Genomic DNA, 23,484 nt, shown 5'->3' on the forward strand with positions numbered 1-23,484 from the left:
CGTGTGATGGTGAATGTCAGGCAGTGAGGCGGGGGGTGTGCATTCGTGCGGTTGGGAATGGGCATGTTGCCGGGGAGCGAGCGGGTGAGAGTGCGCGCGTGTGTGTGCGGGGCTCGTGTGTGCAAGTGCATGCCAGTGCCGGCGTGAGCACGCGAGGAAGTGCCTGCGGTGGGGCGGGGGGAGCGCGGCCGGGGGTGCGCGTTTGCGGGTGAGGCGCGGCTGGCTGCTGGGGGGGGGCGGGGGGACGACGGGCGCGCGCGCGCACGGCGGGGCGTGGGCGGGGGGCGCGTGGCCGGGTGGGCGCGCGGCCGGGTGGGCGCGCGTGGGGGGCGCGCGGCGCGGGCGGGGGGCGGGGACACTGCGGCGGCGGCGGCGCGGACACAGCCGGCCGCCCCCCGTGGCAGGCGCGGGGCGAGCGGGCGCAGCGCGGAGCTCGGGCCCATGGTGCGCCCGTGTCCGTCGGTCGGGCCGCGCGGGCGGCTCCGCGCGTGGCCCGGCGCTCGCGAGCTCGCCCCCTCGCTGCGGGCCCGGCCCGCCCGCTGCCGCCGCCTCCTCCCCCGGGGCGGCGCGGCGCCGGCGGGCGGCGGCGCGGAGGCCGGACCGGGCGGCGGCCCAGGCGGCGCGGGGGGCGCGGCGGCCAAGGCGGGCGGCGCGGGCGACATGACGGACAACATCCCGCTGCAGCCGGTGCGCCAGAAGAAGCGGATGGACAGCAGGCCCCGCGCCGGGTGAGCGGGGCCCGGGGACGCCGGCCGCCTTTGTCCGCGCGGGCCGGGGCGGCCTGGCCGGGCCTGACAGCTTGGCCGCGCCCGGCGCCATGAGCTCGCGGCCGGCGGGGGAGGCGGGCGGGTCGTCGCGGCTGCAGCTCCGGCCCGGGCCCCCCCTGCGCGACCGCGTCCCCCTGGGGCCCGAGCGCGCGGCTGCCTCCGCCCCGGCCCAGCTCTCCTTGGAAGCCCCGGGAAGCCCGGCCCGCCCCAGCGCCGTGCCCCGCGCGCGGAACTGGGACCAGCCATGGCTTTCCACCGTTTTATTGTTTCCTGATTATCCTTGTTGTGATTACGCTTCGGTCCCCAGCAAACCCTGCTCCGCGCCTGGAACAGCCCTCGGGAGCCCGGATGTGCTGGGCTTACTGGGGCGGGGGAGACGCGGCCTTCGCCGCAGACCCGCGCCACGGGGGTCCCGCATCAGCGCCTCGGGGTCCCGGCCCCTGGTCGGCCGCCTTCCCCTCCCGGCCCCGGGTGGGTCAGAAACCGGCGGCCGCAGGAGGCCGGGCGGGGCTCCTCCTGGCCGACCGGAGAACCTCCGGCTCCCCACAGTTGGAGGGAAGGCGTCCCCTGGCCCGGGTGGGGGTTCCACCTGCTGTGGCCTTTCCCGCCCCGGCCGACCCCAAGGCCGCCTAGGCGTGGGTTTCCCTCCTGGAGAGCGAGCGGACGGGTTGCCGATTTCCGCCCAGCCGTCCTGTCTTGCTGAGGTTGTAAGGGACTCTGTGGCATCGCCCGCGACAGTTACCTGGGGGTAAGGGTTGGGGGGGGGGGGGCTGGTTAAATTGCACATTCTCTGGCCCCTCCCAGGCCCTCCGATCGGAGTTTGGGGGCGGGGGTGGGTGGGAGCTGGAAAGGTGCTTTTTCCCAGGCTGCCCAGGTGAGGCTGACGTCCCCTGAAGGCTGAGCCCGGCAGCTGGGCGGGGCTGCGGCCTTGGACCCGCCCTGCCCCCTAACATCCTGTCGGCTCTGGGCATTTCCTTGTGGCGGCGGCTTACTGCGGAGTCGGTTGCTTCGTGCCGGAGGTGGAGAGGGGGAACCCTTAGGGCTGCTTGCTTCCATCAGGTGTCCATGGAATTAAAAAAAAAAAAAAAAGTCATGATGCTAGCTGCCATTTTGTGCGGTCTTTGTCCCTGTCTTCCTTGAATGTTCCGGAGGCCCGGTTGATGTAAGACAGGAGGACCCGAGCGCAGTGAGGTTAAGGACTGCCGGGAAGACGCTGCAAAATGGAGATTGAAGTCGGGATCATTGGGCTCCCAGACAGTGCTCCCTCCCTTCCTTCCCTGTTCTCCCTCGTTATATTCCTGACTACTCAAGGCGCAAGAATGATCCTTGAGCTCTATGCCTGGATAGCGTATGCGTGCAGTATCCAGCCTCAGTAAATCATGAATTTGTGTATTCAGTGGACTCGAGTCCTCTAGATGTTCGCGTTTCAAGCAATTATGAGATGATTACAGTGTGCAGGGGCGGTGCCAGGCGACTGGGATACAAAGATGAATTAAATTAAACAAGCCATGTCTGACCCGTGCAGGCCTCCTGACCCTGGCTGTGTGCAGTCGCTCAGGGAGCTTAACAAACCACTGCCCCTGCCCTGTTTTAGACCTTTGAAATAATCTGGAGTGGGACCGGGGTATCTATTCTATTTTTTTTTTTTTTTAAGCTCCCAGATGATTTTGTCTGGGATGCTGTCATAGTTGAGAACTCCTGATGCAGTGCATGAGAGGAAAATGTAGATAATTCTTTAAAAGTGATAATTAACCATGATAGAAATATGCACTGTTAACGTGGGGGCTGACAGGGAGTGGTGCAGACAGTTAAAAATTTTTCTGTTTGGTATTTGAATGGAAGATCACACCCCCTTTTAGAATTTGCCACTTTGGAACTAATTTATTTCCTAAACAGTGACACAGATTCATATTCAAAGCATGTATCAGGAGAGCCAGGCAATTGTGTATATATATGTTCCTGTGTTTAATTTGCAGTTTTAGGAGTAGCTACCTCAAGGTGGGAAGCCGGGGTTTTGGAAACACTTTTGGAAGCAAAGTGATGGAGAGTCTCCCCGAAATATAATGGGGGAGAGGAGTTAAAGAAAGAAGAAACTAATATAGATGTTTCTTTACTTTCCAAGGGATTACATCCCGATAAACCTATTGTAAGTTGAAAATACCTTAAGGTGAAAATGTATTTACTACACCTAACCTACTCAACATCGTAGCATCGCTTAGCCTGCCGTAAACATACTCAGAACATTTACATTAGCCTACAGTTGGGCAAAATCATGTAGCATAAATAGCCTATTTGATAGTAAAGTGTTGATTATCTTATGTAATGTACTGACTACTGGACTGAAAGTAGAAGACAGAGTGGCTGTATGGGTGTGGGATGGTTGTCAGTGTATCAGTATTTACCCTCCTGATTTCCTGGCCGGCTGGGGCTCCTTGCTGGCCAGCATCACAGCAGAGGGTTGCACCTCCCGGAAGAGATTACAATTCAAACTACAGTTCACATGAAACGCATATTGATTTTGTACCATTGTAACAGTGAAAAATCTGAAGTGGAACATCAGAAGTCAGGAATTGTATGTGAATGGTCAGGCTCTCTGCTTGGGTACTTGACATAAATAGCCCTGTTTTATTTTTTTTAACTTTTTTTTTTTAATGTTTATTTATTTTGAGAGACAGAGAAAGGGAGAGCAAGCAGGGGAGGGGCAGAGAGAGAGAGAGAGAGAGAGAGAGAATTCCAAGCAGGGTCCCATGCAGGGCTCAAACTCACGAACTGTGAGATTGTGACCCCAGCCGAAATCAAGAGTCCATCGCTCAGCCGACTGAGCCACCCAGGTGCCCCTATTTATTAAAATTTTTTTAAAAAATTCTGTTTATTGATAGTGCAAGTGTGTGAGTGGGGGAGGGGCAGAGAGAGGGAGACACAGAATGTGAAGCAGGCTCCAGGCTCTGAGCTGTCAGCACAGAGCCCGATGCAGGCCTTGAAACCCACGAACCATGAGATCGTGACCTGAGCCGAAGTCAGACGCTTAACCGACTGAGCCAGCCAGGCGCCCCAAATGGTTGGTGATTTTTATGGTTAAACCCCAAAACGGGCACCAAGGTGGCACAGCCAGCTGAGTGTCAGACTCTTGATTTCTGCTCAGGTCAACATCTCAGGATTCAGGAGTTCAAGCCCTGCAGCAGGCTCTGTGTGGATGGCAAGGAGCCTGCTTGGGATTCTGTCTCTCCTTTTCTCTACACCCCCCCCCCCCCATAAAAAAAATTAAAAAAGAAAACAAAACCCCAAAACATAGATGCCATGAGCCCCAGGAGACAGTTTAATTAACGCTGGGGTTACTCAGGGTATGTTTCCAAGACATGCACTTTATTTGCTGAGGGCATCTTGTGGCCCCAGTGCTGTTTTCTCTCTCCCAAGAAAGTTACCGCATCCCGATGCTGAGAAAACCCTTGCGGGGGTTAGGAAACGCGGCCTGTGCGGCGCATTGCTGGAAGCCATAGTCTGACTTCACGCGCTTTGCTGCCAGCTGAACGTCCCCTTCTTGGTGAAACACCAGAGGTTGGTTGGTAGAAGCGTGGGTCCCAGAGGGGAAGAGCTTGGTTTGAGCTCAGGCTCCATCACAACTCGCGTTCGACTTTGGGAAAATTATCTTACCTCTCTGGGTCTCAGTGTTTTCATCTGTAAAGTGGGAGTGACAAGAATTATGGAGACCTCAGAGGGTTGTTTTAGAGATTTCATCCATGTAAAGTTTAGAACAGTAAGCACTTAGTACACCCTAGTATTTGCTGGGGCTGATGGTGATAAACAGGTCTTTGTAGGAGGTTTGCTACCGGGGGCTCTTGAGAATGCTCCTTTGATGGGGGGACATTTAAAAATACTATGAGGGCACCTGAGTGGCTCAGTTGCTTGAGTATCCGACTTCGGCTCAGGTCATGATCTCGCAGTCTGTGAGTTCAAGGCCCACGTCGGGCTCTGTGCTGACAGCTCGGAGTCTGGAGCCCGCTTCGGATTCTGTGTCTCCCTCTCTCTGCCCCTCCCCCACTCATGCTGTGTCTCTCTGTCTCTCTCAAATATAAATAAACATTAAACTTTTAACAAGTATTACGGATTTCATGACTCTGTTCTGATCAAATCTGGGGAAATGATTCTGCATAAACGTCCAACCAGGTATGTAAAGTCTCTGTTGTGCTGTGTAGGGCAGGGAGCAGGTGCTGTGGCTAAACTAAGACTTTGCCTTCAGGTTTTGTGACCAGACTGGAGGCGAATGCTTTCATTTTTGATGTATTTGGACTAGGAAGTTTTAGATGTGAACTGGGCTTAGAAAGAGCTGACTAGGTTCATATTCTGCCACATTTTTTTTAAAAACAACTTTGAGGCATACTTTACATAGCATAAAATATTTATATAGGAAATATACGGTTCATCGATTTTTTTCTTAAAGTTGCAGAGTTTGTGCAGCCCTCACCACAGTCCAGTTTTCAAACATTTCCATCCCCCCAAAGTCCCTCATGCCCATTTACGCTCAGTCCCACTGATCTTTCTGTTTCCGTAGGCTTGCATTTTTTGGAAATTTCATCTAAAAGGAATCATGCAGTATGTTGTCTTTGTGATTGGTTTCTTTCAGCACAACAGTTTTGAAGTTACTTTTTTATTGCTTAGTCAAATTCGTCTGTCTGGATATGCCACTTTTTGTTTATTTACCGAGGTGGACATTTGAGTTATTTCCAGTTTTTGCATATTATAAACAATACTGCAGTGAATATAAACGTGTCTGTGTGGACATATGCTTTCATTCCCCCTGTCTATCCTGAGACTGATTGATTGATTGATTGATTCTTGTTTTTTAAGTTTATTTATTTGAGAGAGAGAGAGAGATAGTGGGTGGGGGGTGGGAGAGAGAGAGAGAGAGAGAGAGAGAGAGAGAGAGAATATGAATGAATCCCAAGCAGGCTCCAAACTGTTAGCCTTATGTGGGGATCGATCCCATGAACTGTGAGATCATGACCTGAGCTAAAATCAAGAGTCAGACGCTTAACCGACTGAGCTACCCAGGCAGCCCTATTTATTTACTTACTTGTATTTTTTTAAATTTTTTTTAACATTTATTTTTGAGACAGAGAGAGACAGAGCATGAATGGGGGAGGGGCAGAGAGAGAGGGAGACACAGAATCGGAAGCAGGCTCCAGGCTCTGGGCCATCAGCCCAGAGCCCGACGAAGGGCTCGAACTCACGGACTGTGAGATTGTGACCTGAGCTGAAGTCGGATGCCTAACCGACTGAGCCACCCAGACGCCCCTACTTCTATTTTTAAAACTGTATTCAGGGACGCCTGGGTGGCGCAGTCGGTTGAGCATCCGACTTCAGCCAGGTCACGATCTCGCGGTCCGTGAGTTCGAGCCCCGCGTCGGGCTCTGGGCTGATGGCTCAGAGCCTGGAGCCTGTTTCCGATTCTGTGTCTCCCTCTCTCTCTGCCCCTCGCCCGTTCATGCTCTGTCTCTGTCCCAAAAATTAAAAAAAAAATTTTTTTTTAAATTAAAAAAAAAAAACTGTATTCAAAAACTGCCAACTTTTTTCCAAAGCAATTCTATTTTAGAATTAGGAATTGTAGGTACTCCATATTCTTGCCAGCAGTTGGTATAGTTTTTTTTTTTTCTTTTCAAATTTTTAATTTAAATTCTAGTTAGTTAGCACACAGTGCAATATTGCTTTCAGGAGTAGAGTAGAATTCAGTGATTGATCACTTACGCACGACACCGAGTGCTCATCACAAGTGCCCTCCTTGAGACCCATCACCATCTAGCCCCACCCACCTCTCTCCACCAACCTCGGTTTGTTCTCTGTCTTTGAGAGTCTCTTGGGTGGCTCAGTCAGTTAAGCATCTGACCTGATCAGCTCAGGTCGTGATCTCAGGGTCATGAGTTCAAGCCCCATGTTGGGCTCTGTGCTAGGGATGGAGCCTACTTAAAAGAGAAGAGTCTCTTATGGTTTGTTTCCCTCTCTTTTTTTCCCCTTCCCGTGTGCTCATCTGTTTTGTTTCTTAAATTCCACAGGAGTGAAATCATACGGTATTTGTCTTTATCCGACTGACTTAATTTGCTTAGCATAATACACGCTAGCTCCATCCACGTCATTGCAAATGGCAAGTTTTCATTCTTTTTGGTGGCTAATATTCCATTGTACATATATATATATACACCACGTCTTCTTTATCCATTCATCAGTTGGTGGACAGTTGGCCCTTCTCCATAGTTTGGCTACGGTACCCTGAGTTTTAGAGACACAGGTTGTCGGTGTTTCCTATATCCTCTGTGAGAGTCGGGTTCTCCTGCCCATCTTTGACCATTAAACGTTGCAGTTGCTCAAGATTTGGTCTTGGACCTCCTTGCCCTTAGAAGTTGGGTTGAGCTCAGTTGACACAGGACCTTTGCACCTCCTGTTCTCTGCCTGGAATGTCCCCTCCTCTCTTCATCTAGTCAAAGCTCAGTCTTCCATTAAGCCTTACTGGACGTCCTCAGGGGAGCCTTTCCTGATGTTCCTGACTAGAGATCAGATCCCACTTGGAGCGTCTCTGAGCACTGGCTCCTTTTCTTTCTCTCACAGTTGCCGCGTGACATGTGCTCATGTGATCATTCAGCTGGGAACACCCTGGGCCCCAGTTGGGGACAACTTAATCACCATCACCCAGAGCCTGGCACAGAGTAGGTGCCCAGTGAATCCTTTCTGAGAGAAGGGAATGCCTGAAGCTGATCTCCAATTTATGCTGTCCTGGGGGCGAGGAGAGGATGCCTTTTCTAGAAGGTCCAGGCAGGGAGAGGTCTATTGGACATTCCCAGATGGCTGCCTACTCATTCTTCTGATCTTCGTGGCTCAGAGATCTTCACTTGGTGGCACCAAGTCTTCAGCACGTGATTTGAGCGCGAGGGTGGGGAGTTTGGGGTGTGAGTAGCAGAAGGGAGCCGCAGGCAAAGAGAAGGCCTCCTGGGGCCCCTCTGCCTTGGTGTCGTTCCCTCCACTGAAGGGCAGCAGCTTAGGAGGTGCTCGGGCTTGGGAGGTGAGGTAGTTTTCATCTTTAAACACAAGGCGCATGATCGTGTGAAGAGTTTTTTTGGTGGATGATTTATGGGAAAACCTTGATATGCTATTAATGCAAGAAGTCAAGCATTTAATGGAAAAGAATAAAAGCATAGGAAATCTGGATTGTTCCAGAGGTTATGGCATGTAAGGTGTGGTGGGCAGAATAGTGGCCCCCCGGGACCTGTGAGCGTGTGACCTTTCATGGCAAAAGGAGCTTTGCCATTGGGATTCAGTTAATGATTTCGAGATGGGGAGACTGTCCTGGGTTAGCCAGGTGGCCCCGGTGTCATCATCACAAGGGTCCTTGAAAGAGAGGAGACTGAATCTGAGAGATGGCAAGGGAGGGTTTCCCAGAGCAGCGAGACAGGTGGCTGCAGGTGTTGGTCGGGTCAGCTCTGCCCCCTCGATGCGGTTTTCCCCAGTTATTTTTCCCTCTAGTAACACTGAATGATTTTTGTTTTTGCTTTTGCTTTTTGTTTTTTGCCACTGGCCGAGAATTGGGGAGAAATCAGAGAGAAATGTATATCACATTTTGAAAAGTGCCAGAAGAATAAAGATAATATTGTGGGCTGTACTTCAAATATTTTTTTATTTTTTACCTTTTCAATGTTTATTCGTTTTTGAGAAAGAGAATGCGAGCGGGGGGAGGGGCAGAGAGAGGGGGACAGAGGGTCTGAAGCATGATCGGAGCTGACAGCACAGAGCCCGATGTGGGGCTTGAACTCACGAACCGTGAGATCATGACCTGAGCCAGAAGTTGGACGCTCAACCGACTGAGTGTCAGTCAGGCACCCCTGTAGACGGACAGGCTGCTGGCCTTGTCGATTTGCAGTTAAGAGTCTGGATTCCAGGGTCACACAGACCAGTTTTGCCATTTTATTGCTTGTATTATTCCGGGCGACTGTCTTCTCCCCTCTGCGCTTCAGCTTCCTGTTTTGTAAGTTGGGGACCCAGGAAGGGCGCCTGGATGATGAGGCATCATGCGCACAGAGTAGCATCATGAGCATCAGAAAGTGTTCTTCTCCCAGAGCCTCATGGGGACGCTTGTACTGGCTGACATCACCTCCTCTTCCTTCTGGGTCTTGGTAGAAGGTCTTCTTGAGTGAGAACTCCAGCTGGAAAATGCCCGCAGGCCAGAGACTGGCCGCCGCTGGAAGCCATCTCAGACCTCGCATTACTTAGCCTAAAGACAGGGCTGTGGCTGGCCGAGTGCGTCTTTGCGGCGGTCCTCGGCATCGTGCCAGGACCAGATCCGTCAGTAACGTGGGTTTTTCACTGTTTATGTGAATGAAAACAATTAATGCCAATGTAGGGAGTTCTTGTTTTTTTTTTTAATTTTTTAAACGTTTATTCATTTTTGAGAGACGGAGACAGAGCGTGAGCGGTGGAGGGGCAGAGAGAGAGGGAGGGAGACACGGAATCCGAAGCAGGCTCCAGGCTCTGAGCTGTGAGCATAGAGCCCAACGCAGGGCTTGAACCCATGAAATGTGACATCATGACCTGAGCCGAAGTCAGATGCTTAGCCACCTTAGCCATCCAGGTGCCCCAGGAGGTCTTCTTATAGATACATTCACTGAGCTGGAAGGTCTGAAGCTGCCCCTTCTAATCTAATTTGCGGGGTTCCAGTGCCCTTTCTCTTTTGACATAATGGAGGGGGTATTAGGTTTATAGCTTAGTTGATTCTTGTTATTCACGGTGATTGTGTTTCAGAAAGTCATTCAGGGTTTCTGCCAACCCCGAATTAACGGGTACCGAATCATTGCTCCTAGGGGAGGTACAGGGTCAGTTTCCCGCAAGCCTCTGGTCACGGTTTACCTTGTGGTAAAGGGATATTTTGGTTTCCAGCCACTATTTAACATGCATTGTTGATTCATTAACGTTGAACTCCTGACCAACAGCACTGCAGCTCACAAGCTTCCTGTTGTCAGGGGACTGGACAGCAGGCCAGCCTTATGCTTGGGGGCCGTAGTGATGTCATGAACAAAAGGCTCCAGTACAGAAAGGAAAGCACTAAATAGGCCGTGAACAGGACACGTGCTTACAGTAGGAGAGCTGAGACAGGAAGGCAGCGGCGTTGCCTTGTTTGACCTCAGCTGGGGAAGCCGCGTGAGGTGATACAGGTGTTTTTACCACTCCGCACCTGTCCGTGAGTGACCACAGCGATGCTGCGAGTATTGACTTTGAGGTTATGACTTTCAGGCAGTAGGTGAATTTGCAAATACAGAAAGCACACATAACGAGGATCGAATGTACGTAGGCGCGTGTACGTGTTCAGGGTCCTTCTGACACGGCGGAGGTGGTGTTAGGTACACAGCGTATGGGGGTGTGTCAGGGGCAGGATGAGGACGAGGCTGTGCTGATCGGTGACATCCGCAGAGCTCCGCCCCTCCCCTCTCCATGGCGGAGTGGAGAGTTGCGTAAACAGCTCTTGGCCCCCTTGGATGCGAACAGTCAGAACAGGCCTTGGCAGCGGCCCATTGGAAAGCGCCCTCCGTGTCCTCCGCCAGCCAGCCCAGCTGCCCTAGTGCCATCCACTTCCTGTTACGGAGTCCCTGCCCGGGACCCGGTCAGGTGCCACCGCAGGCAGTAACACCAGGGGATGTGGAATCACGTACCCAGGCACGGATGCTGAAGGGTACGGGTGGATACCGGAGCCATGCTTTGGGCTGGGGTGGGGCGGTGGGGGGGCTTTCCTGAGACAGGCCGGCGACTGGAGGCCCTGCGTGCCAGCCAGTCCCAAGGAAGGAGCATGGCCATTTGACCTTGACCTAAGGCACCCATGCAACAAGTTGGAAGGGGGAGGTGAGGCACCGACCCATCTGTCGTTGGACTTGGGGTGGTTACTCCTCAGGATAGAACTTTCTTTTAGGATCGTAACCCAGATGCAAACGATGAAGGTTCTGACTTCGCTCTGGCCATATTTTGGGGCCACCTTTGGGAATGGACATGGCGTGTTGTCTCCAGCTTCACTTATGACAGCGAGTGGAATTTGGTTTAGTTTCCAAAGAAAAAGACTATTCGTCATGTTCTTATCGAGGCCTCTCACCTACAGAACTAGAACAGTGCTGATTTCTCAACGCTAATGTCTGTTTTCTTTCATTTGTGTGACTTGGAAAGATTGATGGAGAAACGTCGCCAAAGATCACTTTGGGTGGCTCGTGGCCAGAGACTCAAAGGCTAGCAATTATTTTCACGGTTCTTTCTCTTTGTGCCAAGTGATACTTGCTTTGTTTTTGCAGTTGGGATAGGGAGTTTCCTTTTGGAGTACGTTTACAAGAAAAAAGCAGAGAATTGGCTTTAAGAAAAGTATGAACTCAAAGTTCATGAGGTTTGTAGATGCGCCCCCCTCCCAGCCACGTCTGACCTTTAGGAATTGGCCGCCTATGCTAAAATCTTGCTTTTAGTCTAAAAATATATCGCTGTAAGGGGGAGGAGGTGGGATAATCTGATTTTGTTAAGAGATTGAGCTTTTTTTTTTTTTGCCATGTTACCCGTGAAAAACATGATTTCTTTCTTTAAAAACGTGATTTTTAAACCGCGGTTACTTTACCACATCGATTGGGGATCCCGTTGTTGCTTCTCTCATTGTACAAACAGTTTGAGGGGGTTATGGGAGAGGCAGTTGGAAGGGGTCCTGGGGAAGGAGAGGCTCCCTGTGGGAAGTGGAAGGGTGGCCGGGTGCTGTTGTCACCACAGCGAGATCTCTGTGGCATTTGCTGAAAGCCAGGAGGGGGAGGCTGCTGGCTGGCCGCCCTGAGGAGGGAGCAGTGTGGACGGGGACTGCGCTGTCCCCATACGACAGGGCCCGGCAGGGTCTCCCCCCCCCTCCACCGGGCCATCTGCTGTGACACAGGGTGAAGTCAGACCTGGCCAGGTTGGCCCTCAGGGGTTCTCAGCTCAGCACTACTGACGGTTGGGGTTGGCTAATTCTCTGCTGCGGGGGCTGTCCTGCTCCTCGTAAGAGTGTGACAGCAGTCCTGGCCTCGCCCGCTGGATGCCCGCAGCACCATCCACCCGGTTGTGACAACTGAAGATGTCTCCAGACGTTACCAAGTGTCCCTGTGTGCTGCGGGGGGCGGGGCGTGAGTGGGCAGAACCACACCTGTTAGGAGCCACTGGACTAATGGAATGAATATTCCCCGTGCATGGCCAGGTCCCTATTGTCCTTCAAAGGCTGCCTCCCTCTCTCTCTCTCTCTCTCTCTCTCTCTCTCTCTCAAGAAAAACCTGTTAGGCAAGAAGTTCGTGTTTGGACTGTCCTACTCCACTAGGAGTTCAGCTTTCTGATAGTGACTATGAAGCCTTGGGCGGTCGGAAGAGACTGGGAGGTGTTAGGGGCTGCGGTGCATCCCTTCACACAGTCCTATGCTGAGCCCTTAACCCCCAGTACCTCAGATCATGACCCCTCTCTTTGCAGATGGAGCCTTTAAAAAGACATCATGAAGTTAAGGCGAGAGGCCTTTAGGGTGGGCCCTATTCCGGTATGACTGGGTCCTTATGAGAAGCGGAGATCAGGACGCACAGAGAGAGGCCAGGGGGTGAGAGGAAGAGACGACTCGAGGACACAGGAGCAGGGCGGCCGTCGTCAAGCCGCGGGGAGAGGCCCCAGCAGAAACCAGAGCTGCCCACACCTTGACCTTGGACTTGTAGCCTCCAGAACCGTGAGAAAATAAATTTCTGCTTAAGCCACCCTGCCTGTGGTATTTTGTGATGGCCGCCCAAGCAGATTCATACAGGGAGCACCTCATTTATGGCCATCTTGGCAAGTGTGGTGTCAAGTACCTTGCTGTTAGTAATAAGCCTTCGTTCTAAATTGATGATGAGTTCGTGAGGAATTTCCTTTATAGAGTCCGGTCTCAAGAGCTCTGTATAAGCACATTGCAAAGTCACGTGGACCTGAGCTGACCTGACCCCCCCCCCCCCCCCCCCCGCCTCTTCCTTTTGCTTAAAAGAGTTCCCAGGAGCCTGTCACACACCCATGTTGTGCTTTGCGTGGTTTGTTGTTAGCTCATGTTGCATAGATTGTGCGAGATTAATTTGATGAGAGTTATAATAGTTGCTCACCACTACTCCGTGCTTATCAGGTGCCCGGCACTGTTCTAGAGCTTTAAGTGGATCATCCTCTTTCTCCGGACAACCCTACTTTACAGATGGGGAGACTGAGGAACGGAGGGTTTTTTCCTTTTAGAATGGTACCGGCTTAGAATGACAAAGACTTCCTTTCCGTGATTTTAAAAGGCTCATTTTAATTTGAACGTAGGCAGCAAATTGCAGCTTGTGACCCGTCTTGATGACTTCTGCTCTTTGACTTTTTCTGTAATACCTATTCTGAGCAGGTGATTATCGTTGAGGGGGAAAGGATTGCAGGTTTGTGAGACTTCAGTAATTTGGAGATGAGCGTGTGTGAATTCCACTGTTACTTGTGAAGGCTGGTTGCAGAGGAAAATTCTAGAAACTTCAAATTACCCCAATAGCTATGAATTCTTGAGAAACATAGTATCTGTTTCCAGAGTTACATGTTGATTCTTATTTTGTTTTTCTTTTTAATGTTTATGTATTTATTTGGGCGGGGGAAGGGGCAGAGGGAGATCGAGAATCCCAAGCAGGCTGGTAGCCCTGGGTATTGTCAGTGCAGAGTCCGACGTGGGGCTCGATCCCATGAACTGGGAGATCATGACCTGAGCCGGAATCAAGAGTCAGACGCCCAACCGATGGAGCCCCCCAGGCGCCCCTCTTATTTTCTTTCTTGCCCTCTCTGTATGAGACATGTTCGTGCTAATGGGGGGGGGGGGGAGAGTGCAGAATATCCATTTCTAAAATATCTACACTCACCCCGCAAAAGGAAATAATCCGATTCTGGATGCTTTTTAAAGCTTTTATATAGTCAGTCCCCATAAAAGTGCAACTGTAAAACGGGAGAACTCCCTCCTCCCTGCCACTATCCTCCCTCTCGTTCTTCTCCCCGAACTAGAGGCACCTGGGGGCTCTCATACAAGGAATGACACCCTCGTGTCCTGATAAATCACACAACCAGGTAGTAAACACGTAAGACGGCTTGTACTACCTGGCAGGGTTCTTTCCCCCCTAACTAAGCTGATTATGCATACTACATGCATAAAAATTATGCATAAATATGCATACATACATGCACATTAACACACAGAAAAGTGTGCAAATCATGCACAGCTCCGTGAATTTTCATAAAGTGAACACCCTCCTGTAGCCAGCCGGAGAACAGGCTGTCGCCACGGGAGCCCTCTCATGCTGCCTCCTCCCGCACCTTACCCTGTGTCCTGACTTCGTCGTGTAGGGATGGGTTTTCCCTGGCTTTGAACTTTCCGTAGATGCAGTCATGTGGCACATGCCCCCTCGTGCCTGGCTTCTCCTGCCCCATGCTCCATCATTCAACCACGTCGCACGCGTATTGTAATTTGTTCATCCCTGTTGCTCTGTATGTAGTCATTTGTGTGACTGTATCATGATCTCTCTATCCACCTCTTTTTATTTTTTTATTATTATTTAAAAAAAAATTTTTTTTTCAACATTTATTTATTTTTGGGACAGAGAGAGACAGAGCATGAACGGGGGAGGGGCAGAGAGAGAGGGAGACACAGAATCGAAAACAGGCTCCAGGCTCCGAGCCATCAGCCCAGAGCCTGACGCGGGGCTCGAACTCACGGGCCGCGAGATCGTGACCTGGCTGAAGTCGGACGCTTAACCGACTGCACCACCCAGGCGCCCCTATCCACCTCTTTTTAAAAAAAAAAATTATATTTATTTTTTGAGAGGGAGAGGGAATGCAAGTGGGGCGGGGGCAGAGAGAGAGGGGACGGAGGATCCAAAGCGGGCTCCGTGCTGACAGCAGCGAGCCAGCCAGTGTGGGGCTCGAGCCCTGGAACCACAAGATCGTGACCTGAGCCAAAGTCGGAGGCTCAACAGACTGAGCCACCCCGGCACCCGCTTCATCTCTTGATGACGTTTGGGTCATTTCCAGTTTTGCCTGTCGGGAATAGCGCTCAAACATACCTGTCGGTACATGTATTATGTGGCTTTGCTGGGCCCTAGGGTGTATTTGCGTGTAGTTTTCCAAAGTGTTTGTATTAATTTGGGCTTCTCCGGCCGGGAGAGTTCTGGGCGCTGGCACTGGTCCCGTCTGTCTCCTTCATTTCAGCCATCCTCGTGAGAGTAGTGCTGTCGCAAGAAGTGTGTCTTCTATGGTTCATCTGAGACGGGCCGCCTTTTCTCGATCCGAGGGTAAGCTGTAAACTTAGAGGTTAGCCAAGCCATGGTAACCCTGAGCCCAAACTTGGCAAAATGGTCCCCTCGTGGTGGCTTTCCTCTCCGACCAAACACCTTCTTAAGTGGTTTTAACGTTACAAGAGAAGGGTAAAAAATATATAAAATTTATTTTCTTTTAGAACAATTACAGGGGCGCTCGGGTGGCGCGGTCGGTTGGGCGTCCGACTTCGGCCGGGTCACGATCTCGCGGTCCGTGAGTTCGAGCCCCGCGTCGGGCTCTGGGCTGATGGCTCGGAGCCTGGAGCCTGTTTCCGATTCTGTGTCTCCCTCTCTCTCTGCCCCTTGCCTGTTCATGCTCTGTCTCTCTCTGTCCCAAAAATAAATAAACGTTGAAAAAAAATTTTTTTAAAGAACAATTACAGAGCAGAGAGGGGTAGAACACGGGTGTTGGCTTTCCCTTCAAAGACAACTGCCCATAACACCAACACCTACGATGCGCTGTTTTCTCCCTGCCTTGTTTCTGTGTGTACAGTGTTCTACGAATGATAACCCATGTTTTTGCTTCCTACTGTTTTTTTCTGTCTCAGGAGGTACTTTGTAAGTTACCTTTTTAATGGCAACATGCTGTTTCTTTGAGTAGCTGTGGCTAATTTGCTTTAACCAGCACCCTTTATTTTCACAAGTTGTTTCTTATTTTAGTTTCACTTTTTTAAAATACATTTTTAAAATTTTTTTGGGGGAGGGCGGCGGGAAGAAAGAGAATCTTAAGCAGGCTCCAAACTCAGCACAGAGCCAGAGGCAGGGCTGGATCCCATGACCCCGGGATCATGACCTGAGCTGAAATCAACAGACACTCCACCAACTGAACCACCCAGGCTCCCCTGGTGTTACTTTTTAAATGTTTTCATTCTGAATGCTGGCCCTTGAACCAGAGGCTCCCCAAAGACACATAAAGGGAAAGCTGTGGGAGGCACAGACCCCTGGGCTTGAGAAGTGACTTGTCTGGGTCGGGATGAGCTCAGTCTGCAAGGTGACTCTCAAAACAGCAGTGCTTACTGCCCCGGAGGAAAACCGGAAACTCAGCAGTGAGTTTTGCACATTTCAGAGGATTGCTGTTTGTTCACTGGGTATTTGTGAGCAGCTACTCTGCCCCAGGCACAGTTTCTGTTGTTGTTGTTCTTTTAATGTTTATTTATTTATTTGAGAGAGAGAGAAGCAGAGAGAGAGGGAGACAGAGAATCCCAAGTGGACTCTCACTGCAAAAGCCCAGTGCAGGCCTCGAACTCATGAACCAAGAGATCATGACCTGAGCTGAAATCAAGAGCTGGACCCTTAACGACTGAGCCACCCAGGTGCCCCTTAAAATAAATCAACTGAAAGAAAGAAAGAAAGAAAGAAAGAAAGAAAGAAAGAAAAAGAAAGAAGAAAGGAAGGAAGGAAGGAAGGAAGGAAGGAAGGAAGGAAGGAAGGAAGGAACAGAACATTTTAATAGGCTAGACTCTCCAGGTCACTGGGTTAAATGGAACATATGACCACATGTCCAGGGGCTGTAACTGTGTTTTACTAAGGGGTTTTCTGGAAGGGCTCTGCCATGTTGTGCCCTGTGAGAGCCAGAGTTGCCCTGTGTTCCAGGGTCGGGATCAGGTGATGGCCTTCTTCACCCACCACCGTTTTCATTTTGCCTTTTGTCCAGTGGGTGCCAGTGAGATTGGGAAGGTTTAAAAAAAGAAAGACAGGAGCTCGCGGCTTGCCCAGTTGGTTAAGTGTCTGGCTCTTGATTTCAGCTCAGGTCACGATCTCACGGGTCATGGGTTTGGGCCCCCCTTCCCGCTCTGTGCTGACAGCGTGAAGCCTGAATCGGATTCTCTCTCTGTCCCTCGCTCTGCACCTCCTTCACTCGTGTGTGCATGCACACTCTCTCTCAAAAAAAAAAAAAAAAAAGTGTCAAAAACTTTGAAAAAGTAATGAAAAAAATGAAACCACAGATTTACTGTTTATGTTTCTTGATGTGTGGGACGGGTGGGGGGCAGAAGCAGCCCCTGGGTGGTTGAGACGCTCCTCACACGCCAAGCCTCAGTTTGCTACCTTTGGGAGCACCGGGCACATTTTTGTTGAATACGAGAAACTCTTCCCGTGCGTACAGTGGCTCCGGGCAAAGCTGTGCGGAGACCCCGGGGCCAAGGGCAGGGACGTCTGGCTTCCCTGCAAAGAGCGGAGGGAGGTGTGCGGCACAGGCCTCTGGGGGCCCGGGCTGGCATCCCCCTGCCGCAGTAACGGAAAAGGCGTGGCCGCGCGCGCCACCGGGCGGGCGGGTGCCCTTCCCCACCTGGGCCGTCACTGTGCCCGACCCTCCGCCGCTCCGCCGCCTGCGGCCAGAGGCGACCTCCGGGTAGGGGGCCGGAGTGGTGCGCTCCGGCGGTTCGCGAGCCCGCGCCCTTGGCCGCCTCCCCCTGGCCTTCCCGGGGCTGCGGCAGCGCCAGAGCCACGCCCCAGGCGCGGCGGTGCCGTGGCTGCTCACGTCCCGCGGGAGCCGGGGCGGGGCCGGGAGCCAGAGTCCGGGAAGGAAAGGGGCCCCGGCCGAGGCGACAGCGGCCCGCGGGTTGGTTGCGCGGCATCCTGAGGGGTTGCGAGCGCGGATTCGAGCCGGGCTGTCCCGGTGCGGGTTCGGGCTCCCTCCCTGGCCCCATGGCCTTGGGCAAGTGAGTTCCCCTCCCGAAAGCGAGCGTGTGGGTAGGGCCGCGCGGTTTGGGGGTGGGGAGGGAGCCCGCGTCCCAAAGGGCGAGACCCCCCCCCTCCCCCTCCCGAGCGCCTGGCAGGTGGAAGGGCGAGGGGCGGGGCAGTGGCGGCCGCGGCGCAGGCTGAGCGAGCTCGGAGGGAGGAGCCAGGCGGCCGGGGCAGGCGCGGGGACCCTCGCAGGCTGAGCGAGCTCGGAGGGAGGAGCCAGGCGGCCGGGGCAGGCGCGGGGACCCTCGATGCGTGCTCCTGCTGTGTCCCCATCACGGGGCTCCTCCCCAGGGCGCTGTCGTCCCCCCGCTCCCCCCTCCTCCCCGTTCAGAGGCGGCGCTCAGATCCTACCGTGGGGCGAGATCCCCGGACGCCGGGGGGCTAGAGTGCTGGCTCGGAGGGCAGCTGCACCGGCGGCTGGGCCTGCCCTCATGGACTGCAGGGCTTGGGGCTGCGTTTCCTCCTCTCCCGCCCGGAGCCACCCTGGCGAGGCTCGAGGGACCGGGGCTGTGCTGGCGCCCCAGCCCCGTGGTAGAACCTGCGAGCAAATAGCCCGACAAAGTGCAGACGCAGGAGGTTAAGGCGGAAGGTCTCTGGGTGCTGAGGCCCAGGGGCCACCCCTCCCTGCATCCACGCAGAGGCCCTGAGCGCCTTCTGTGTACCAGGTCTGGGGTGTGAGAGGAGCACTGTCACCAGGGCTCTGGTGTCCGACCCCCGGGCTGCGGCCCAGATCCGAAGCTGCGGAGGGAGAGCTGCGTGCTGCGTGGGCCGCAGGGTGGGGTTTTTTGTACTGTTTGCAAATTAACTTCACCGTTTAAAAGGTACGGAAGTGTGTCCATTGCTGACTCAGTCTCCCTCCACCTTCCCCCGCCACTTTAGCCACCCTGTACCCCTCCTGAGGCACCCACTGTCCAATTTCTTCTGTGTCCTTCTAGAGAATCTTCAACCATTTCTCCCAAAAAGGCCCATGTGTTTTGCATTTATCTATTTACACACACACACACACACACACACACACACACACAGAGTTTTACCTTCTTTATGCAGCTGTTCGCATATGTTGCACAGTACGATGTATTTCTTCTACTTAACAGTACACACTGGGCCTGTTCCGTAGCAGGTGCATAAAAAGCTTTTTCCTTCCCTTTTTAAAGAAATGGCTCTAAAGGATTTCATTGAGCAGACTTACCACACTTTTTTTTTTTTTAACCAGTCTATCACTGGTGGACGTCTAGGTTATTTCTAATGGTTTGTTATTGCTAGAGCGTTATGGTGAATGGCGTTGAACATAAGGCTTTGTGGCCATGGTAGGACGTCTGGAATATCTCAAAGGAGAATCACTGAGTCAAAGAGAATGTAAATTTGTAATTTTGAGAGCTGTTGCTAGGTTACCCTCCCTCAAGGTTCTACTGATTTGGACCCACCCCCCTCCCCCAGCAGTAGAAGTGTCCATTTGCCCATCCTGACCAACACAGGTGTTATTAAGCTTTTTGATTTTAGTTATGCTAAGTAAAAACTGATACCTCTGTGTGGTTTTAGTTTTGCATAATATTTAAACATTGCATCAGTTACCAACGTTTAAAAACCGAGGGTTTGGGCTTCAAAATCTGTGCTTTTTGTCTTGGTTGTGAAGAATCTTACAGTCTGTCGTGTTAGGCTTGTGTGAGGGTGTATCTTGGTCAAGGTAGGATGGCCACTCCCTTCCCACACCTCATGGCTCTGCAGTGTGCCCTGTCCCACTGGACCCCGTGTTTATTTTTCTTCATTTATTACTGTATGTTGCCCGCTGGGCGTCTGTAGGTTTGAGTTTTCCAGGCAGGTGAAGCGTAAGGGAGAACAGAGCTGCTTTCTCTTCTCTCTGTGAAGAGCGCGGAGTTGGGTTTTGAAGGATACGTAGGAGGGGGAGAACGGGTTGCCCAAGGACATCTGATGTGAATGAGTCTTGCAGAGGGGTTGGAAGTTGGAGAGAAGTACAGCAGAGTTCTGAGCTCACTTGCTTTGGCTGTAGTCAGTGGCTTGATAACCGAGGACCTGGGATGAAAGGTGACAGGCTTGGACTTGAGTCCACGATGATTGACTCATGGTGGGGGCAGGATGCAGCATGAGTCACACTTTTGTGAGAGGTGTCCTGCACTCCTGAGCAGGAGGGCACCAGCAGGGAAAGACTTCCAGGGTCGGCGAACTAGGGACGGCGACAGATGCCCCCACCCGTGACTGCCCCCTTCTCCCAAGAGAGCCGGAGTCAGCAGGCTGGTGTGTGTGTGTGTGTGTGTGTGTGTGTGTGTGTGTGTGTATTTGTTTCTCAGTATTCTTTCCCCATTATATATTACTATGCTATTTTGATCAAAGTAAGGCATAATAAATTGCGTATCTTTTGCTGTAGGTTTTTTCCCCTCCCCTTCATCACTTGGGTCTTCCCTGGTCAGTGTGTGCATCAGCCTCACTCTTTGATTGTTGCCGGTCCATCGCACGGTGGTTCCTCTCTGATGGGCATTTGTTCATTTCCAGGGTTTTGCTTTCTTGCGGCTGTGAGCATCCTTGTGTCTTTCCTGATGTTCACCCATGCTAGAACCCCTATATGATACACCCCTCCAGGTGGGCTTGCTAGATCAGAGGATCTGTTTCTGTTTAGAGAGAAATTGCCACATTGACTTGGCCTTTTCCTTTGATACGACCCAATTTTTCCTCCAGCCGGTTTTCCTTCCTTTGATACGGCCATTGCTATGGTCAGAGATACAGTCAGGCTTCAGGGAACTAGCTTCCTTTTATGCATTCTTTCTGATTTAAGATTTTATTTTTATTTTTAGTTTTTAAAGATTTAATTTATTTAAAAATGTTTAACATTTATTTATTTTTGAGAGAGAGAGAGCGTGTGTGCGTGAGCGTGAGCGGGGGAGGGGCAGAGAGCGAGGGAGACACAGAATCCGGAGCAGGCTCCAGGCTCCCAGCTGTCGGCACAGGACTCAGTGTGGGGCTTGAACCCACAAGCTGTGAGATCATGACCCGAGCCGAAGTCGGATGCTCAACCGACTGAGCCACCCAGGCGCCCCAAGATTTTATTTTTTTTTAAGTAATCTCTACACCCAACATGGGGCTCAGACTCATCACACCGGATCAAGAGTCACATGCTTTACCAACTGAGCCAGCCAGGTATCCCTGACTTCAGAGTTTATATTGTCCTAGTTAAAAAAAAAAAAAAAAGCCTCCTAGATGTTTTTAGAACACAGAGCAAAAATTTCCCTCGTACCTTCCTTTCCATGCCTTCTAGCACCCACTCCCCAGGCATCTGTGCTTATTAACAGCTTGAGTTCCGTTCTTCCAGTCCTGTTGTCCAGCATGCTATGCACAGACCTATGTGGCTGTTTAAATTAATTAATGGAATAAACTGTAAACGTCACATTGTGAGCTCTCAACAGCCACATGTGGCTCGAGAGAACATTTCCACCATTGCAGAAATGTACCAGGCAGTGCTGCTCCAGGCCAGGGTTCTCAGACTCAGGACTATTGGCATTTGGGGCTGGGCGGTCCTCTGTGTGGGGCTGTCCTGTGCATTGTACCCGCTAGATGCCAGGAGTACCTCCCTGCACCTGCAGTTGTGACCAAACGGGTCTCCAGACATGGCCACGTGTCCCCCGGGCACGGGGCAAATCCCCACTCCTCCCACCCTGTGGAGAACCATCGCTGTAGACTGTTTTTTCCATACGGCTTTTATTTATTTATCTATTTTTAATGTAATTATTGTCAAGTTAGCCAACTCCGTATTGCTTTTAATCTTCTTTACATTCTTTTTTAAAAATCTTTTTAAAAATTTTATATAATTTTGAGAGAGAGCGAGCGAGCGAGACAGCGTGAACGGGGGACGGGCAGAGAGAGAGGGAGACACAGAATCCGAAACAGGCTCCAGGCTCTGAGCTGTCAGCACAGAGCCCGACGCGGGGCTCGAACCCACTAACTCGCAACATCGTGACCTGAGCTGGAGTCGGACGCCCAACTAACTGAGCTACCCAGGCGCCCCCTTCTTTACATTTTTCCGGGATCTTCCTGGTGTCAACACAGAGACTACAACTTCCCAGACTCTGGCTTTAGGAAAGTTCAGCAACACCGTGCAGGCAATTCAGCAAATATTTACTGAGTGCCCACGGATTGCGGTTACACCCAGAGCTGAGATGTTCATTTCTTCGGGTCGCAGCTCCTTGTTACAGTAGTTACTTTTCCAGAAACATTGTTCCCTTGGCGCTTCCCTCTGTGATCTTGGCTTTTCCCTTGCCTTTCGGCCAGATTGTGTGAAACCACCTGACGTCTGGTCAGCGGGCTGTCCTCCAGCAAGACCTCCGTCTGTTTTAGTCAGATCGTAAGAAAAATTTACTTTAGGTTTCCTTTGTTTAAATGGTCTAAGCTAAAAGCAGTGTGAACTAAACCATTTGTAGCCTTACATCTTAACCTAGTCGAATAGCTGTTGCTGCCAACAGGTAAAAACACTGTTTCACGTTTTCTTTTCTTTCTTTCTTTTTTAATCTGGAAAGGTAACTTAAGAGAAATAACATATATGTACCGTTAATGGAATGCCTGTCATGTGCTGGGTATTGTCCTATCCCTTTCATATATAAAGTCCTGAATCCTAGTAATTCAGCAAGGCAAGTCTTACTGTCATTTCATAGAGAGAAAGAGTGGGGATCACAGAAAATGAGGAGACCCAAGCCACACAGCCAGCGTGGAGCTGGGCTGGGCTGGGCTTTGCACCCAAGTCCGTCTGACTTCAAAGCTGCCGTTTCCTACTCTACCCCTTATGGGCCTGCTGTTTCCAAGCTGTGGCTCTCACCCGTTACTTCTTCTGTAGTCTCTCCAGTAATTTCTCATTCTTAATGAATCCTGTCTTGTAACCCCTCGCCCTAGGGACGTAGGAGTTACTTCGTCATGGCAAGTGACAGACAGCCTGGTTTGGTGTTAGGAAACAGTAGCAGCAATCCAGGACGCCAGGGTGGTGGCGGCCACAACCAGCACCAGGCAGCTGCCCCTCTGGGGCCTCCAGGGGACTGTGGTCCGTGCTCTAGACCGATGGGGTGTGGTGGCAGCCTCCAGGGGTAGTGAGAGTCACAGGTATAAACGCAGATGTTGAGAAGGAGCCTGGCTGCCATCTCTTCTGTTTGGAATGGGGTGGGGGTTGGGGGGCGGTGGGGATGTGGTGGCTTATAAATTTGCCACCAAGCCCAAAGCTTCTACCGTGGGACAGTAGTTCCCCAAATAAGGGCAGGCAGATACGTAGGTACAGCAGTGAAAAGGTCCACGCAATTCATGGACAGGAACTAAATCACGTTGAGACATGCAGTAGGGTACTTCCTTCCTTTTTCAGTTTTCCTTCAATGTTTCTAAGCCCGTGGGGGCCCACTTTTTAGGAGCCGGCACTTGCTTGTCTCTGCGTTATAACTGGGAGAAGTGGCTGGAGGCTCAGAGCCCCTGCATCCAGTTTGAATTTAGTAACATTGTTTGCTTTTCATTGTGTTGATATTTGATGTTTACCTTGTGTTTATGGGGAGTGATACTGGTTTTCCATTTATGATAATACTACAAAGTTATCTTTTACAGTTTACGTAGGGGCGCCTGGGTGGCTCTGTCTGGTAAGCCCAAGGGTCTTGATTTGGGCTCAGGTCATGGTCTCATGGTTCATGGGTTTGAGCCCCTGCGTC

General features: G+C 51.7%; 1 protein-coding gene across 2 annotated transcripts in view; it reads left to right on the forward strand.

The window, feature by feature from the left end:
• The first annotated feature begins 598 nt into the window (after window positions 1-598).
• ATP9A (ATPase phospholipid transporting 9A (putative)) overlaps window positions 599-23,484 on the forward strand; it is a 129,473-nt gene continuing 106,587 nt past the window's right edge. Inside the window, exon 1 of one of the 2 annotated variants that reach the window (XM_043553659.1) lies at window positions 599-728. In XM_043553659.1, the coding sequence (XP_043409594.1) occupies window positions 661-728 (68 nt within the window). In that variant the 5' untranslated portion in view covers window positions 599-660. Of the gene's footprint in view, window positions 729-17,417; window positions 17,776-23,484 lie in introns of those variants that run through there. The other variant, XM_043553660.1, reaches the window with a different exon arrangement.

The sequence above is a fragment of the Prionailurus bengalensis genome, chromosome A3 (genome assembly GCF_016509475.1).
Source record: "Prionailurus bengalensis isolate Pbe53 chromosome A3, Fcat_Pben_1.1_paternal_pri, whole genome shotgun sequence".
Lineage (NCBI taxonomy): Eukaryota > Metazoa > Chordata > Mammalia > Carnivora > Felidae > Prionailurus > Prionailurus bengalensis.